Below are 17,136 nucleotides of genomic sequence, written 5' to 3'. Positions count from 1 at the left end.
AAACATGGTTTTTATTATTCAGAAAGAATATAGTAGTTATACGACGTTATAATGAAGAGGATAATGAAGTTTTGTGATCAATGTTATTCGTTTCAACATGTTTAATTATATACTTCTTAAAATATACTATATTCTACACTTAAAACGAAAAAAAATATATACACAGAATTTTTTTTATAATTAATACAATATTTAATAATGAAATAATAAAATAAAGATGAATAAATAAATATATTTGTTAAAGATTTTGAATTTAAAATTTTTCCTTTTATGTTTATATGCATTGTTGCTGATTTTGTCACAACAGTCAATTAATCTTTCATTATATGAATAAACATACATTTTCATTCGATGTAGAAGTAGCATACATAGAAAAATAACCTAAATTATAAAAAATTTAATGGATATTTTTTTTTATTTATAATTATAAATTTAAAATTAATCGTACACGATGTTTCTTCTTTCGATTTTTGAAAGATTGACAAATTCCAATGGTTGACACATCAGCTTACACAGTATGTTTTATAAGTCAGCAGCGACAGACCCAGTTATTACATCGATGTGCTGTACGACCAATCTTGGGATATAAAGTTGTGACTTTGTATTGACAGAATGGAAAAACAGATATTAATTTTTTTCTTCACAGTATTCCTTGTTTCATCCATTTTTGCTAGTGGTAATTATAAATATAAATTTTCATTCGTATTCTATATATTTTTCTGATACAGTTAATTAATATTAGAAAAATGCCTGAGGAAAACAGATCTCGAGTGTACTGGTCGTGTTCATTATAACGTGACTCTGACAGCTTATTATCCTGTATTTGATAGTGATAACGAATCAGATTATTTGGATGTTAAGATGAAGAAATTGAGAACTCTGCAGGTTTGATTTAATTTTGCTAATAAGAAAAAAATATATATTATATTAAATAAAATATTTTATTGTTATAATTATGCATTACTAAAGAAAATATTAATATTAAATCATAGGATTTTCTTGATGGGCGCACAGAATTCGTAACCGTTTCAATGGATCTCGATTCAGGGATACCATATGGCACAAAATTGTGTATTCCAGAATTAAATGCAAAATTTCTGCGACAGATTCCACTTCAGGTATCATTGAGTTAAAACTTAAATGCCTTTTTCTTTTTTTTTTTTTTTTACAACATAATCACACTTTATTTCTTAGGCAAGAGATAGAAGCCATTACAACGACGTTAAAACGAATTCACCCGATTTTTCTCACATAGATATTTGCGTAAGAACAGAGGAAGATACTTACGATAATTCAGTGAATGGCATAGTGACTCTCTATGTATAAATTATTTAAAAGAATACTTCATTGATATTTTTATAATAACATACAAAATTAAAATAATTTAATTATCTTCTCTTTTAAACTTTCCATTAAAAAATTTCCATTAAAAAATATATATTATATAAAATAAATTATACTTTGGGATGAAATTTAATATTTAAATCGAGGACCAGTGTGGCCATGTTTTTATCAATTCGTATAGACTATCGCCTGGACAAGAAGTGTGCGTTGTTTGTCGATGGCCAAATAACGTATAATTGCTTTGTATTTTCCCAATTGCTACACCGTATGAGATTAAACTCTTAGTTGCCTCTATAGCTACTGCATTTGGTGTGTGGCCTGCAAATAAACAAAAATTGATTAAATTTTAAAAGAAGAAGAAATAAAACGAGACTAAATTCATATAAGAACTTTTTAAGAAATTTCTTGTAATATTTATTTCACATATTTCACTTCGAGTTCTATGCTATTTTAAGTAAATTTTATTAAAAATATATAACAGATTTAATTTTAGATTATATTTTTGATAATAATTTTGATAATATATTTAAATAATTAAGTTTTAAATATTAATTAATATCTTTTTATATTCTACTACGCAATTTACTTACCAACGAAATTACCAATTATGCAAATTCCAATGCTCTTCGAATTATAAGGTATCGAATGTGCACCATGTTTGTCCCATCCTCTTCCTTCATAAATGTTTCCATCCTCTCCAACTAAGAATTGATAGCCTATGTCACCCCAACCCTTCTCATCTATGTGATAATTCTAAATATGATAATTAAAAGAAAATAAAAAACTTTAGGTATTTTTTATATATTCTTTAAATTTCTTGAAATTTAAAATATAAAATGAAATTATTATATATTCATTTTGACAACTTAATCTTAATCTCAATTCAGAATTCGTAATAGAATTAATTTAAATAATATTGATTTATTGATCGACTTTAAAGATCTTTTTATTTATTTTCGATCTTTTGAATTTAATATTTTATAATATTATAATATTAGTTGCTCGTTCGAATTTTGTATTCAATAAATAGGAAAAATTTGTGAACTCTAATTTACCTGAAAACTTCTCACTCTTGCATTACAAATTGCTTGAGTGATGCAACTATCTGTCGCCGAATGATGAATTATAACAAATGGCGCAGGATTTTGTGCAAGTGCTCGTATAGTTGTCGTCGGTTTTCTGGCGCCCCATTCTGATCTCGATATTATCTTTGGACGTACTAAGTTAACAAAAAAATCAACAAATTAATAATTTTATAAAAAAAAATTTTGTTATTAAAAGATCTTCACTTCATTCTGGAAATTTTTTTTCTTTATTTCTTTCTTATTTTAACATTGAAAATAATTACACGTCATAATAATTAAAATAATAATTTCCTGTGAAAGATCAAATCTCGTTATTCATAATTACAGTAAATTATTTTTAATTTTAATGGGTGAATAGCATCAACATAACTGTCATTGTCATATTTTCATACTTTTTAAAAGTTAATCTAAAGTTTTTTAATGGATTATGCAAGAAATATCAAGCAAATTGATTATTAATTAAAATACTTCGTAGATAAATAATAACGATAACAGGACAATAAATATATAATCTTGACATTATATTATCAATTAGTGGAATCTTTTCTTAAATATTTTATACAATGTTTTTTGTATAAAAAAAAAATAGATCGATGATAAACAAGAATAAACGTCATTCTATATTTTTTTAAAGCAATTATTATTTTAATCAAAATTTTATTACTAGTAAAATTTATTAGATTAGATGCAAATTTGAATTATTGAATTATTGAACTACTTTAAAAATTTATAAAAAATCTTTAGAATTGTATTGAATACGATAGTTATTGTGTCAAATAATTGAACTCTTAATGAAACAACGAAAAAAATTAGAAATTTTTTAGGAATTACTATAAAAAATAAAGAAGAAGAAAATTTATTATATCATGCATCTATTAATATATACTTATATAACGATATTTATAATCCATGCAATAAAATCATTTATGAGAGAAAATTCGCGAAAAAGAAAGAAAGCATCGATAGTTGAATTACAGAGATAGAATTTTAGAATCTAATTTAAAGCTTCGCTAATTCGAAACAGTGAAATTATTATTGAAAAAAATATGGAAATACTTGCACATTCAACACAATTCGATATTCGTTGCTTCAATAGTACTAAAGATTTTTAAGATTTATTACCAGGCGTCTCATGAACAGCGCAAAACAGTATTTGACAGTTTACAAGTAGAAAAAGCACTATTAACTTCGTCATCTTTGTTCATAGAGATCTGTACTGGCATTGTGTTAAATTGTACCAAGTATATAAACTGGCTGGTTAATTTAATTTCTTGATCTTTGACCGTGCTAGATAAAGTGGGATTCCTATTCTATCTTCATTGCATTTAAGATTTTATATAACATTAATTTGTTTAAAAAAATCTATTTATTTTTAAGATTTATCTCTGTCAATTTCGAAATAATGTACATAAATGTACATAATGGTATGAATAGGTAAAGAACCGCAATCAAGAATGTAAAGATACTTATTATCATTGCTGACAATAAGTGATCATGAACTTTGAAATTGATAAAGATCTTGAATGAAGAAATGTGTTTTGAATAACTTTTAAAATCAATAATATATTAATATATTTTACTCGTCACAAGAATAGAAAGTTTGAATAGAAATTTAATGATTTGACTGTTTATTTAAAAAATAATATAAAAAACTCATTATTTAAACTATTTTTATGTCGCATTCCTCAAATTTGATACCATTTTTTTTCTTTAGAGAGTAATAAAAGATTTATGTTAGAGAATTTTTTCCAATAATATGATAAATATTAAATATAATAAATCTTTTCTTTCCGAGTATGAATAATAGACTGTTGTTTTATAATTATGATATCAATATGGGTCAATAAATAGCGAAATAATAAAATATTTACTTTTCATTTGAAATGTGAATATTTTTATAAATAATATCATTTTAATGGCAAAATCTTTATTTTTTAAAGATTGGTTGCGTTACAACGTACTTACAATTTAATAAAAAAAATTATATTTCGTAATTAAGGTCAAATTCTTAAATCGATTCTTTTTATCGATTCGAAAATAAAATTATTTTTTTTTACATTTCATAAGATAAAAGTTTATTTACTTTTTTCTTTTTAGAGGAAACCTAATGCTATAGTTTTCGATATAATAACCCGTTTAATTTTATTAATCTTAATGAGTTCGATTAATTTATTTTTTTTATGTTTCTATTGATATATAACGACAATCACATGAGCTTCAATTTTCATATTTCTTAGATATGCGAAAGTACATCAGGAAAAAACAAAAGATAAATATTTTATCGAATATAATAATCAATACTAATTATACTAACTCAATTATACATAACTTATAAAAAATTTCTTCATTTATTTCGATAAATAAAATGCATTTTTCTTTGGAATCATTTCCATATTATTTTAAAAAAATCAAAATATAAATTACTCATGAACTTATTTTTGAAAATATTCGTTTCAAATTAACAAATATGAAACCATATTTAATCTTACAATCACATTCGCGTAATACGTAATTATTTACACACTTGACTCAATTTATCGAAGAAATGAAATAAACAAAAAGAAAAAAAAATAAATTGCAATTAATCTTTATATTTAATTATCGCTAATTACATTTTTTTATCAATACAATAAAACTGTATTATAAAATGTAATATAAAAACTGTAAATTTCCTTAACGTAATGACCATTTTTTAATTTTTATACTTATTTAATTTAATTAATTTTTTAATTAATTAATTGATTAATTTTAATTATTATAACTATTTTTCATAACTATATTTCAAAATATTATCTATTATCTATATAAATATATATATATATTGTAAAATGTTAAGCTTCATCGATATTTTCATTCATCCAACAATAGTTTATATGATCAAGATGTTGTTGAATTTTTTGGTACTGGATTAACCGTCCATTGTGCAAACTTTTGAATGTATTCGTACAATTTGTCGCCTGGACAAAGAGTATTTTTAGTTTGTCGATGTCCTATAATATGGTAATCTTGACTGATTTTGCCAAGGGACACTCCATATTTGATCAAACCTTTTAATGTCTTCAGAGCTGCATTGTTGGGAAGTCTATCTACAAGAAGAATAGATTTAATAGATTTTCATTTGAATGAATTAATTAAATTTATTAAATTATTTTTCATAGAATTTGTATTATAATAATGTTTTAAAATCTATAATGCACTGTTTATTGGAAAATTTAAAGAAAATTAAAAAAAGAAAAATTCAAATGCTCTAAAGTTTATAAAACTCAGAATTTTGATATCTTTGATGTCGTAAAAATCTGATAAAAATATATCTTTTTATCGTTAATCGTAATTAGAATTAAATTTCGATTCAATTCAATCACATTTAACGTGTCACTAATTCATTTTTCATTGTTAAATTTCACATGAAATTTTGTTAGTCAATTCACAAAATACTTACTACTGAAATCACCGATGATACATATTCCAATGCTCTGCGTGTTATAACCAGGTGCGTGCGCTCCAACGTAATCCCAGCCTCGACCTTCGTAAGCGTTTCCATCTTCGCCTATAACGAAACTGTAACCAATGTCGTAAAAGCCTCGTTCGTCCAAATGCATGTTTTGATATTCTCTCACGATCGCTGAGCACGTTTTCACATCGTAACAGTATTGAATTATCCCTCCGTGATGAACGACTACATAAGGTTTTGGCGTTTCGTCCATCAATTCTCGGGCAACCGGTGGTCTAGCTTGCCATTCCTTTCTGCTCACGATATTAGGAATCTCTATATCTGATCGAGATAATATTCTTTTTAATTCTTTTTATTCTTCTAATTTTTTTATGTGAATAATAATAAAAAATTAAGAAAGAAATGTGAACAGAAAATTAAACGAAGTGACAATGGTAGTACAATGTTTTTTAAGTTATCGTATTAATTAAAAAATTATTATAATTAACAGTCAGTGAATATTTTCCTGAATATATTTAATTTTATATACGATGCTCGTTATATGCTCTTTTCATTCAAATTTATGTGGTGATAAAAAAAGTGAAATAGTCGACGAATTTTTTGAATTACATATATTATGTGAAAATAAAAAATGAAAAGAAAAAAAAAGATTTTAATTAATAAAAATGAAAATTTATTTTTATATCCATTTTTCACTTACTAAATCTATTTTTAATAATTTTAAGCTAAAATAATTTTACCAGTTTTATTTTCAAAGTTGATACAGGAAATTGGTAATGTGAATATATTTTCGATTAATACGAATAAAATCAAAATGTAAATTATAAGAGTTAAAAATTTTTTCAATTCCATGATATTCGAGATCCTTTTAGCTCGTGGTTAAATGTATAATTAAATAAGAATTATGAAATGTAGCTGACTTTTAAACAAAAATTTGAACGCGTCTGGGAAGTCCCTCGGAAACATATGTTAGCTTTTATTAACTCCCTTCCTTTTTCAATGTACCGTAAAAAAAAAGTTAAAATGAATTCATTGCCTTTTGATAAATATTTTTATTCTATGGAATATTAAAAAAAGAAACATTGATATGTAATCAACGATAAGTAAAAATACCTAAAAGATACTAGGACAATACTATAATATTGCTGTAATACTATGATAAGATTGATAATTGCGTTTTATTTAATATTTATTTTATTTGATAATAGAATAATTGTATAATTTTTTTCATTAATATTAATTATTAATAAATTTGTTATATGAAAAATTTGTTGATATGAAAAGTTTAGACTGAAAAATAAGAATTACTAAATTAAACATTTCAATTTAATATATATATATATATATAATATATATATATAAATATATATAATATATATATATATATATATAAAATATATATATATATAAATATATATAATATATATATATATATAAATATATATAATATATATATAATAATATATATATATATAATATATATATATATATATATTATATATTATTATATTATTATATTATTATATTACATATATATTATTGTAGTTATATTATAAATACATAAAATTATTTATATAATTTTAATTCAATATGCTTTTATATATGTTATTTATAATTTAAATTTCTAAATTGTATTATTCATAAATATTGCAAATTTTTAACATTACATTTTTAACATTATTAATATAACAATATTACATTATTAAAATATAATAATCATATATATATATATATTTATTATTATTGACAAATAAGTTTAATTCTAGTATATCTCATTCGTATTGACTCTGATATGATTTTTGATTTCAATTATTTTATTTTTATTAGTTTATATTTATAGTTCTTTGCAAATAATTGTGAAATCATAACTATTAAATGCAATGTTTAAATTCGGCTTTTCAAATAATAAAAATGATGAAGGTATTTTTATTATGTTTTCTATAAAAGTAGTTCAAATTCCTAGCGTAAGAAATTATTTTGAGGTTATATTTATTATACTACATCCACGGTTAATTTTTAAGAAAAATTCTTATTTTTGTTGATTATAAATTAATATTTTAAAAAATAATTTTATAAAAAAGATTTAAATAGAGTTATTTTAGAAAAAAATGACGATACAAAAAAATCAACAATTAATTGGATTCCTGCTTCAAAAGTGGAAATTTCGGAATTGCAAATCGAAAAATACTACGAATCGAATGATTATACAGAATATTTAATATTTCCGGATTGTAAATTAAAATTAATTAAATCTGAAAAAGCTTTACATGATTTGCAAAAAGAAAATTGCAGTAATATTATGGAGGCAGAGATACAACATTCTGATCTTATTCCCGCTAAATACGAAGGTAGACTAATATTTAATTTTACTTAAAAGAAAATCTTATATTTTTTGTTATATTAGTTTCTCAATATTCATATTTCTAAAAAGGTGGCTTAAAAATTTGGGAATGCAGTTATGATTTAGGACAATATTTATCAGAAAACAATATTGAATTCCAAAATAAATTTGTTTTGGATTTGGGATGTGGTACTGGTATAATTGGTTTGATTGCTCTTCTTAAAAATTCGACTGTACATTTCCAAGATTATGTTCGTATCTTATTATAATAATCTTTACATTCGTCATAAAATGAACTGTACAGTTAAATAATTTCACAGAATATAGAAATAATTAAAACTGTAACTATTCCAAATGTTATGTTAAATTTTGAAGATCGAAAAAGTGTATTAAAGAAATGTCAATTTTTTTGCGGCGATTGGGAATCATTTACGAAATTGTGTAATGAAGAGAACGAATTTATAGGATATGATCTGATTTTTACAAGCGAAACAATTTATAATCCTAATAATCATAAAAAGCTGTATGAAGTTTTTAAACAAAAACTCAATCAAAATGGTGTTGGGCAAGTATAATAATTACTATATAAATTTCGGAGTTTTTATGATAATAAAATATAATAAATATAATATAATTAAATCATATAATATTCTTAGGTTTATTGCTGGTAAAAGTTATTATTTTGGTGTTGGAGGAGGAATGAGACAATTTGAAAACCTAATAATAGAAGATGGCATTTTTGATGTTAAAATAGTATGGAAAAGTAAAGAAGGTAAATATATATTTTATAATTTTACAATTTTTTTAAACAAGCAACAATTATATATACATACATATAAATATATATATATATATATTTTTAGGATTACAAAGAGAAATTTTAAAAATTAAAAGAAAATAAAAATTGAAAAAAATAAAGAAATTATTTATATTATTATAATATTATTATAGTTTACCTAAGTAGAATTTATTACTGAGAAAATATTGTCTTTTCTGCATTTGTAATAAAAATTCTAATTTTTTCTATATTGTTTATGGAGATAGTCTTTCATAAACCCATCCATTATCTCCTTGATGAACAAGTATATTGTCGATTTTTTCGTTTGGTTTTAATCGTCTAAAATGAATTCTATCATGTAAGCGATCGCTTTGACCTTGCCAAAATTCTATGGAATGTGGAATAATAATATATCCTCCCCTGAAAATCAAATTAATCTATTATCATTGTATACCATATAATATATTTTTGATAATTTATTTTCTATATAATAATATATAATAATTTATATTAATTACCACCAATCTGGTTTTTTAACTTTTCCTTCTTGAAATTGAGCTAACAATTCTCTTTCTTTTATTATAAGTGTATTTCTATTTGCAATTACACTACTCTGTTTACTAGCCATTGATCCTATTTGACTTGCATATGGTCGGCTTTGAAAATAACGTTCTGAATCTTCTAAAGAAGTTTTCTTTATTGTACCAGCTATACGTACCTAATTTTTAATAATTATATATAATGAAAATTTAACATAATAATAATTTATAACGATAATTTAAATATGAACATTATTTGAAAATAATTATTTAAGAAAAAAAACTCTATTAAAGTATCTCTATTAATTAAATTAATATAAATAAATGGAAGATAAAATGTTATTGCTGACTTAATAATATTTAAAAAAAATAGTTATATATATATATTAATTTATTCTTACACTTCGATGTAAAGGTTGCCAGTAAAAATTTACTTCCACATTTGGATTTTCAGCCTAAAAATTAAATAAATATATATAATGTTTAGAAAATATATGATAAAATATAATGTACTTACTATTTCGCGAGCTTTTCTACTTTCATAATTAGTATAAAATTTGAAACCATCTTCTCCATAATCTTTGAGTAATACTGGTCGCACGGACGGAATTCCATTTCTGTAAAGATCGATATTTTCAAAAACGATAGTTTTTAATTTACAATGAAAAAATATATATATATTTATATATATTTTTTAATATACATTAAAATTTAATTTATTTAATATTACTTGCTGGCTGTAGCAAGAAACATGGTATTTGCTTCAAAAATTTGCGGAATTTTGCATGCTTCGTCGAACCAGGCTTTAAATTGACCAATTGGTTCTTTACTTACAAGATGATTTTCTGTAAAAGTTTCATTTTTGTCCTTGTATGTAATTCGCATATCTATAAAAAATATAAAAGTTGATTATTTTTTTTATCTGATTTTAATTAACTTTTAATTTTATAAAAATTTTTTTAAAATTTATAGTTGGATACTATAAATTTAAATTATATTATTAAAATTGAAATATTATTTTACCATTTTAAAATATTATATTATAGCTTTATAATTATGTGATTTTTTTTTGTAATCAAATTTTTAAAATAAATTCTTAACTTAATTATGTTTTCAAATTATGTTATAAATAATTTATAAGATTTTAATATCAATAATAATAATTTATAAGATTTTAATATCAACAATTATATCAAATTTCACTGCATTCTTGTATATACATACATATATTATGATAAACATTTAATAATCTAATTATTGTCTTGTGATGATAAATATTCAAGACATATTGTTTTATTTCAAAAGTTGATTTGTTTAATTAAACCTGTTCAATATGTATTTATAGTATTGTATATTTTGAGCATTTTTTTAATTAATTAATTTTAATAAATTAATTTTCAATTTTTAAAGTCAATTGATTGGATATATTTAATGTATAAATATATAAATATATATAAATATTTGGTTTATAATTTCATATCAATAAAGAAAAACTTTTTATAAGAAAAGTTATTAAAAAAAATGAAGTTACCTCCAATATTAATATTGTAATTTTTATTCTGAGATGTGGAATGAGACATAATATATGTTCGAAATTTCTCTTTTGACGTTAAAACAGTTTTCCGAGTGAAGAAAAAGATTGAATATTACTCATAAAATGCGTGATATTCAGTAAAAATATAGCCGAACAATAGTCGAAATATGCAAAACAATTTGTTTTATCTTATCTATATTATCTAAAATAATACTTTATAAATAAACACATGATTAATATTCGAGGTTATATTCCTTCTTCTTTATAATTTCAAGTCTTTTAAATTCAAAATGGCGTACAATGGCGCATAATGTGAAACAGATTTCGTTTTGATTTATTAATCAATAATTTTTATTTATTTTGAATAAGTTTAACATATTTAGAACTTAAATCTTTGATTCATTTATAAAGATTTTTTTCTTATAAGATGCAATTTTAAATAAAATATAGTTAATATTTTTTTATATATATGTAAGTTATAATTTTAATTTGAAAAATATGAATTTAAGAATAATATCTGATCTTATCTTATATATGTGATGTTATCTTATATAATAATAATCTTAAGATATTTAGTTTTCAATTGCTAATTAGTGAGTTATTTATTCTTGCATGTTATATCATAAATATATTGCAATTATATTTTATAGAAACATTATTTAATTAGAACTTATTTAATTCAAATATCAAAATTATTCTTTTTTAATATTTTGAAGACTTAATTCAATTTATAGAAAATTTTGTTGCATATTTTTATGATATTCATTTTTTTCAATTTTGTAAATTTAAAATTGATTTATTTAATAAATTAAATTCTTTTTTTTGAAAATTTAAAAATTAATAATGAAGAAATATTTCAAAATATTGATCTAAAATATAATAATTATTATTAAATTAAATTAAATAATTATTATAAAGATAATATATAGTTGTCAATAATTGTAGAATATTATATTTATATTCGTATATCGTCTGAAAAGAAAATTTATGTATTTTTTAATTATTATAATATACGTAAAAAAATAAATATTTTTTATAATTAATTATATATAAATAATAATTAATTATGTAAAAATAATATATATAATAATATATATATATATATTGAAAAATTTGAAAAATGATATTTCGATATATCTCGCACAAAATTTAATGTTCTTTATTTTTTTGTTAGTTGTTAATAATAACAATTATTTATTTAATGGAAAAAAGAAAAGATTTAAATAAAACGCCATTTGCTATCTATATTAACTAAGCATTTACATTTCGTGCAGTTGCATCGATTATCTGATCATCGGAATGATGTTTTTAAAGTGAAAGAAAAATTCCACTATTTGTATCATTTATGTTTAATATTAGACGTAAGCAAAAATATCTTAAAATTTTAATACTTGTTCTAAAGTATGTGAGAAATATGAAAATTTTATGCTATATATAACGATGCTTGCTCAAGTAGAAAATATCGTTAGGTTAGAACAAAATTATAATAGATTTTAAGTTATATTAAGTAAAAGCTACAAAATTCAATTATATGTAACACAAATTTGATGTAAGACAATTATTTTTAATGTATAAATGTTGAGAATTGTATTGTCAAATGATAAAATTGAAAAATAATAAATTTTGTTATTAAAAAAATACATGAAAGTCAATTATGTAAATTAAACAATTATAAAAAACAATTTAAAAAGTTACAAACAAATAATTTATTTGGAAAAATGAAAAGACATTTTAACATTTTTATATAATTTTTTTTAACCAATTGTTTAGTTGCTCCATATCTGCAGAAGTTTCAGAATCCTTGTTATATGCACTACATTCTGCAAATTCAATATTTATATCTAGATGAGAAAAGTCAAAATCTTTCTCCTGCTTGCCAAGAAAAACATTTGTTGCTGATGCATCTGTAGCTTCCAACTGACTTGTTTTTGTCATACGTAATAAATTCATTTCTTTCTCTAATAAAGTCTTTATAACAACTGAACCTTTTGCCATAGTTTGATCTTGTTTATTACATAATATCAGTATAGGTTTTTTTTGTATAACAGAATCAGAAAGTAAATTATATAAATATCTAAAAATGAAAGATTATTTATTATTCATATTGCAGGATGTGATGACTTACCATTTGTGTGTACTTACTCTGCTACATCTCGAATATCTTTTTGGAAAGTTACTGAATCAATCACATAGACAAGTCCTTTTGCGGATAATTTGAATTGATCAAAAAATTTATAACGCAGACGTTCATGTCCAGGTATATCAACAATTTTCAAAGAACGCTAAATACACCAACAACTTTAGAAACCTATGTTTTTGGTATGTTAAGATTTATTTTATAAGAATTAATAAAAATATATTAATATAAACTTACATTATTGATTATGATGTCTCCTATATTTTCTTTTACAGATGTATGTGTTTTAACAAATTTGGAACAAAGTAAATGTGCATATATCAATGTTTTACCAGCATCACTAAGACCAGTTAATAATATACTATTTCCTATAGATCTTCTTTTATGCCATATGGCAAATAATACTATACAAAAGAAATGAACAGAATCTTATAAAAAAGGTAGTAATGTTTAAAATTGAGCTATTACTATCAAATAAATGGCTTTACAAACTTAATCTTATAAATATTAGGATAAAAGCCTAAAAAATTTTTACACAAAAATGTACCTATTTTTATATTATGTATACAACTATAATATTATGTTTGTTTCATTACTTGCAGCTATATTTATAATGTTTATTAATTACTGTGGCTATAATGATATACATTTTTTTTAAAAAAATAAATGTGGTATTTATAGAATGTTACAATTGAAACTATGAGACTGTGAATATTATTTATAAATATTAGTAAAAAATATAAAAAAAATTGAATATATGTGCGCTTTAAAAAAAAAAAGACATCCTATTATTAACTCTAATAATGATGTAAATTTCATGTTGTATATATAATTTACAATAATTTATATGAAAAGTTTTTAAGTAAACATATTTTTAATTTTATTTGCTACATGAAAAAAAACTGTAATGTAGTTTTAAATAATGTAATAATAAAAATCACAAAATTTATTAGTCGTGTAAATGATTATTAAGTTTGCTTTAATTTTTAATACATGATAATTAAAAATTAACATATATAAAATATAAGAAATTTATAACCTATGTATATTGCATTTAATTACCTATAGTTATAATAATCACGATTACTGCAGCTATTATAGCCATGAATTGAGAATCTACATTGTTATCTGTTAATGGTTTTATATATTTTTCCATTGCAAAAAATTTTTTCTATGTTTATCGTGGATTACCTCGTTGGATATATTATTTTATAAAATGTGTCAGCAATTGCATATAATATATAAATTAATTTGTTCTATACACTAGATTAATTTGAGAAAGCGCCATCTACAATGAGATAATCATATATGATACTATATCAGTGTTCATAAAATGATATTAAAAAGTTATGAAATAGATTGAATATAAATTCAAATGTAAAATATAATATGAATTTTAAAGATTTTTCTAAAATAAAAATTCTTTTATACAACAAATATTTGTCATGAATGTATAATTAAATTCTCCATATTTTTTATATAATTCTAAAATATATACAATAAAAAATATAAATATATAATTTTAATTTAAATTTAAATAACATTAATTTAATTGCAAATATAAATTCATTTCAATATTTAATATAGAAATACGAAAATATATGTCTAGATTAAAGAACTTTATTCATTCTACAATAAGAGTGCGCTGCAGTAGTTTCAGAATATATGTCATAAAATTATACATTTATGAACCTTTATAGCGGCAAGTTAACGAACAAGTGTCGATTCAAAATCACGTTTTAAATATCATTGTTTGTTAATTGTGAATTATTTAAAAAATAACAATGGAAATAAATTGGCAATTATGGAGCAATTTAATTTAAAGGTAAGCAATAATATAATAATAATTTGTTCTTGAAAATATAATAATACAATAATATTTCTTTTGAAAATAACATTAGACAATTCAATTATTAATTGAATAACGAATAAATAAATTTGACAAACAAATTTTTGATAGAGTACTTTAAAATTTTGTTATCGGGATAAATTTTCATTTATTTAAATTTCATCGCACATATTAAGCGATTCATGTCAAAATCATGGTGTCATTAGTATCATAATGTAATATAATATAATAATGCATGCAGTATTTTTTATAAAATTATCATGCTAAAGATATAATATAAAATTGAAAATTTAATATTTATATTTTTTTACACTAAAAATTAAAATAATAAAGTGGATAAAGATTAAAGTTTTAAAAGATAAAATGATGAAAATGCGTACAATTGACATATATTTTGTAATATATTTTGACATATTTTGTGTGCGAAGAGCAAGTACAAGGAGTGTAAATAAAAAATAGATGAAAAATTATGAAATCAATACTATTTCTAATAAATTTCTAAAAATTTCATAAATAAAATTCAAATATAGATAAGTAGAGTGAATAATGAGAGAAAATAGTAAAATTGATCACTAACGCCATCTCGTAAGTATGCAAGATATCTTTTCGAAACGAAGATAAAATAGAATAAGAATTAAATATTATCGCCATCTCTTGAGTATTTTTAGAAAAATGTTTTTGATTTATCTTTATCTTTTTCTTAGTATTTGTTTTCTTTGTCTCATATGTTTCATTTAAACATTCTAAAGATGGCGCTGATTTCACAATTTTTACTCTATTTTCATCCTTCACTATTTATTCTCTCTTTATATTTGTGCTGCAAAATTTATTAATTTTACGCTCAACAAATAGCTCCAATGTTTAATTAATAAAATATAAAATAAGTAAATATAAAATAATTATTTGCGAATATCTCGGAAACTAAGATTGATAGTCTATTATATGTAAAGAAAAGTCATTCGATTTTTTACAACACATTTAAACATTATCGAAATCGATGAAGACACAAGTTTTTCTCAAATTTTTCTTATAATAATTACTTCGATTGTACGTGAAAAAAAGCTGAAAAAAAATACTCAGTTTTTATGACAAAAATCTTTATATGTAAAAAAGACATTCAATATTATACTCAGAGATAAATTTGAAATATTTTCGATTGTTGTAACATTGCAACAATAAATAGCTAAAGAGTTAAACAAGCGAAAATTGTAAGATGATATAGAAACAAAAGAAATCGATATTATGCTTGAAAATTGATTTTTCCACAGTTGTTCCACGATTTAATCGAATTCTTGGCGCAAGATGTACGGATATTCGAATCGTTTCAGCGAAGGGTCGTGCATTTCCATATTCGGTATGGGCGAAAAGAAGGGTTTTGCGCACGGGCAAGTTTCGCCGCTATCAGATCCTTCTGTCGGCGACGTATCCGCGAATTTATTGCTCGACTTCTCGGCAGAGGCGGGAGAGCCAGGATCTCCCTTTAGGTATTCCCTTTAGGATAGCGCCTTGTCTGTCAATTCCTCGCTATGGTCAAGACACTTGGTCCCCTTCATCGATTATCTGTCCTCCCTCGAGATTTCCATGCAACCAGAACACTTCTTTGGACCGCTAACCCGTTTGTACAGAGGAAATGTTCGCGATCTTTTCATCCTTCCCGAATTCTTCGGTAACCTTTTATCTCTTATCGATAACATAATCCTATCATTGATTTCAATTTTCAAAAAGTATAACGATAAATAAAAATATTTATGGGAAATTTTAATAATTCACGTTTTCAAAAACAAAATCTTCAATATTTATAATTATCAATCATCCGTGAATATTTAATGCAAATTTAATTTAGATAGAATTTTTTTGTTACACATTCGGAATATTATAATTTTGTACGTGTTATTAATTATGCACGTTTTATAAATTTTCATATCAAATGATCTATAAATAAGTAAAATAAGTTTGTAGTCTGGCTGGGTTAGGTTTTTGATACACGCATCTTGTAAATCTAGTTCCTAAGTAATTTTTCGCCAGCAATACCAGTCCGATGTGATCCGATCGAAATAATCCGGATCGAAGGTAATTCA

At 22.4% G+C, this 17,136-nt stretch overlaps 6 protein-coding genes and 1 long non-coding RNA gene across 9 annotated transcripts; 3 read left to right on the top strand and 4 right to left on the bottom strand.

The window, feature by feature from the left end:
* The first annotated feature begins 256 nt into the window (after positions 1 to 256).
* On the top strand, positions 257 to 1,510 carry LOC108004047 (uncharacterized). Of its 2 annotated transcripts, none has more exons than XM_017066699.3 (4): positions 257 to 676; positions 743 to 885; positions 993 to 1,118; positions 1,195 to 1,510. In XM_017066699.3, the coding sequence occupies exons 1-4, from the start codon at positions 613 to 615 to the stop codon at positions 1,324 to 1,326; spliced, it is 465 nt and encodes a 154-aa protein (XP_016922188.2). In that variant the 5' UTR covers positions 257 to 612; the 3' UTR covers positions 1,327 to 1,510. The 2 variants fall into 2 exon arrangements, with proteins under 2 accessions (XP_016922188.2, XP_028525652.2); XM_028669851.2 differs by having other exon boundaries at positions 258 to 676; positions 764 to 885.
* LOC108004046 (peptidoglycan-recognition protein SC2) lies at positions 1,146 to 3,731 on the bottom strand. Of its 2 annotated transcripts, none has more exons than XM_017066697.3 (4): positions 3,552 to 3,731; positions 2,400 to 2,563; positions 1,935 to 2,097; positions 1,146 to 1,662 (listed from the first exon to the last, which is right to left on the bottom strand). In XM_017066697.3, exons 1-4 carry the CDS (start codon positions 3,622 to 3,624, stop codon positions 1,481 to 1,483), a joined length of 582 nt encoding a protein of 193 aa, XP_016922186.1. In that variant the 5' UTR covers positions 3,625 to 3,731; the 3' UTR covers positions 1,146 to 1,480. The 2 variants fall into 2 exon arrangements, with proteins under 2 accessions (XP_016922186.1, XP_016922187.1); XM_017066698.3 differs by having other exon boundaries at positions 3,490 to 3,632.
* A 1,269-nt stretch (positions 3,732 to 5,000) lies between these two features.
* LOC108004045 (peptidoglycan recognition protein) lies at positions 5,001 to 6,932 on the bottom strand. Its single transcript, XM_017066696.3, has 3 exons — positions 6,621 to 6,932; positions 5,869 to 6,201; positions 5,001 to 5,515 (listed from the first exon to the last, which is right to left on the bottom strand). Exons 1-3 carry the CDS (start codon positions 6,730 to 6,732, stop codon positions 5,307 to 5,309), a joined length of 654 nt encoding a protein of 217 aa, XP_016922185.2. The 5' UTR covers positions 6,733 to 6,932; the 3' UTR covers positions 5,001 to 5,306.
* A 704-nt stretch (positions 6,933 to 7,636) lies between these two features.
* LOC108004051 (histidine protein methyltransferase 1 homolog) lies at positions 7,637 to 9,251 on the top strand. The gene is made up of 6 exons (XM_017066704.3): positions 7,637 to 7,800; positions 7,983 to 8,228; positions 8,312 to 8,472; positions 8,542 to 8,786; positions 8,878 to 8,993; positions 9,085 to 9,251. The coding sequence occupies exons 1-6, from the start codon at positions 7,761 to 7,763 to the stop codon at positions 9,120 to 9,122; spliced, it is 846 nt and encodes a 281-aa protein (XP_016922193.1). The 5' UTR covers positions 7,637 to 7,760; the 3' UTR covers positions 9,123 to 9,251.
* On the bottom strand, positions 8,986 to 11,408 carry LOC108004053 (pyridoxine/pyridoxamine 5'-phosphate oxidase). The gene is made up of 6 exons (XM_017066706.3): positions 11,070 to 11,408; positions 10,269 to 10,425; positions 10,056 to 10,155; positions 9,940 to 9,993; positions 9,518 to 9,717; positions 8,986 to 9,419 (listed from the first exon to the last, which is right to left on the bottom strand). Exons 1-6 carry the CDS (start codon positions 11,116 to 11,118, stop codon positions 9,254 to 9,256), a joined length of 726 nt encoding a protein of 241 aa, XP_016922195.2. The 5' UTR covers positions 11,119 to 11,408; the 3' UTR covers positions 8,986 to 9,253.
* Positions 11,409 to 12,214: 806 nt separating this feature from the next.
* LOC133667197 (uncharacterized) lies at positions 12,215 to 14,158 on the top strand. Its single transcript, XR_009832454.1, has 3 exons — positions 12,215 to 12,433; positions 13,183 to 13,391; positions 13,485 to 14,158. It is a non-coding gene; the product is annotated as an uncharacterized LOC133667197 (long non-coding RNA).
* On the bottom strand, positions 12,755 to 14,519 carry LOC108004052 (signal recognition particle receptor subunit beta). The gene is made up of 4 exons (XM_017066705.3): positions 14,272 to 14,519; positions 13,447 to 13,613; positions 13,215 to 13,354; positions 12,755 to 13,146 (listed from the first exon to the last, which is right to left on the bottom strand). Exons 1-4 carry the CDS (start codon positions 14,363 to 14,365, stop codon positions 12,813 to 12,815), a joined length of 735 nt encoding a protein of 244 aa, XP_016922194.2. The 5' UTR covers positions 14,366 to 14,519; the 3' UTR covers positions 12,755 to 12,812.
* Positions 14,520 to 17,136: the final 2,617 nt, after the last annotated feature.

This window comes from Apis cerana, linkage group LG13 (genome assembly GCF_029169275.1).
Source record: "Apis cerana isolate GH-2021 linkage group LG13, AcerK_1.0, whole genome shotgun sequence".
Lineage (NCBI taxonomy): Eukaryota > Metazoa > Arthropoda > Insecta > Hymenoptera > Apidae > Apis > Apis cerana.
This window is presented reverse-complemented; position numbering and strand designations above follow the sequence as displayed.

What these genes read in the sequence shown, in the direction of transcription:
- LOC108004045 (XM_017066696.3), bottom strand. Translation starts at nt 6,732, where the DNA reads ATGGAATTGAAAAAATTTTTAACTCTTATAATTTACATTTTGATTTTA. An exon ending in CAACTTTGAAAATAAAACTG is followed by an intron (nt 6,202 to 6,620) that starts GTAAAATTATTT and finishes TATCTCGATCAG; the next exon opens with ATATAGAGATTCCTAATATC. An exon ending in TATCATCGGTGATTTCAGTA is followed by an intron (nt 5,516 to 5,868) that starts GTAAGTATTTTG and finishes TTCTTCTTGTAG; the next exon opens with ATAGACTTCCCAACAATGCA.
- LOC108004051 (XM_017066704.3), top strand. Translation starts at nt 7,761, where the DNA reads ATGTTTAAATTCGGCTTTTCAAATAATAAAAATGATGAAG. An exon ending in TATTCCCGCTAAATACGAAG is followed by an intron (nt 8,229 to 8,311) that starts GTAGACTAATAT and finishes ATTTCTAAAAAG; the next exon opens with GTGGCTTAAAAATTTGGGAA. An exon ending in CTGTACATTTCCAAGATTAT is followed by an intron (nt 8,473 to 8,541) that starts GTTCGTATCTTA and finishes ATAATTTCACAG; the next exon opens with AATATAGAAATAATTAAAAC.
- LOC108004053 (XM_017066706.3), bottom strand. Translation starts at nt 11,118, where the DNA reads ATGTCTCATTCCACATCTCAGAATAAAAATTACAATATTAATATTGGA. An exon ending in TTACAATATTAATATTGGAG is followed by an intron (nt 10,426 to 11,069) that starts GTAACTTCATTT and finishes TATTTTTTATAG; the next exon opens with ATATGCGAATTACATACAAG. An exon ending in GGCAACCTTTACATCGAAGT is followed by an intron (nt 9,718 to 9,939) that starts GTAAGAATAAAT and finishes ATTAAAAATTAG; the next exon opens with GTACGTATAGCTGGTACAAT.
- LOC108004047 (XM_017066699.3), top strand. Translation starts at nt 613, where the DNA reads ATGGAAAAACAGATATTAATTTTTTTCTTCACAGTATTCCTTGTTTCA. An exon ending in TTCATCCATTTTTGCTAGTG is followed by an intron (nt 677 to 742) that starts GTAATTATAAAT and finishes AATTAATATTAG; the next exon opens with AAAAATGCCTGAGGAAAACA. An exon ending in TGCGACAGATTCCACTTCAG is followed by an intron (nt 1,119 to 1,194) that starts GTATCATTGAGT and finishes TTTATTTCTTAG; the next exon opens with GCAAGAGATAGAAGCCATTA.
- LOC108004046 (XM_017066697.3), bottom strand. Translation starts at nt 3,624, where the DNA reads ATGACGAAGTTAATAGTGCTTTTTCTACTTGTAAACTGTCAAATACTG. An exon ending in CGCTGTTCATGAGACGCCTG is followed by an intron (nt 2,564 to 3,551) that starts GTAATAAATCTT and finishes TTGTTAACTTAG; the next exon opens with TACGTCCAAAGATAATATCG. An exon ending in CAAGAGTGAGAAGTTTTCAG is followed by an intron (nt 2,098 to 2,399) that starts GTAAATTAGAGT and finishes TATCATATTTAG; the next exon opens with AATTATCACATAGATGAGAA.
- LOC108004052 (XM_017066705.3), bottom strand. Translation starts at nt 14,365, where the DNA reads ATGGAAAAATATATAAAACCATTAACAGATAACAATGTAGATTCTCAA. An exon ending in GAGACATCATAATCAATAAT is followed by an intron (nt 13,355 to 13,446) that starts GTAAGTTTATAT and finishes TGGTGTATTTAG; the next exon opens with CGTTCTTTGAAAATTGTTGA. An exon ending in GATATTCGAGATGTAGCAGA is followed by an intron (nt 13,147 to 13,214) that starts GTAAGTACACAC and finishes TTTCATTTTTAG; the next exon opens with ATATTTATATAATTTACTTT.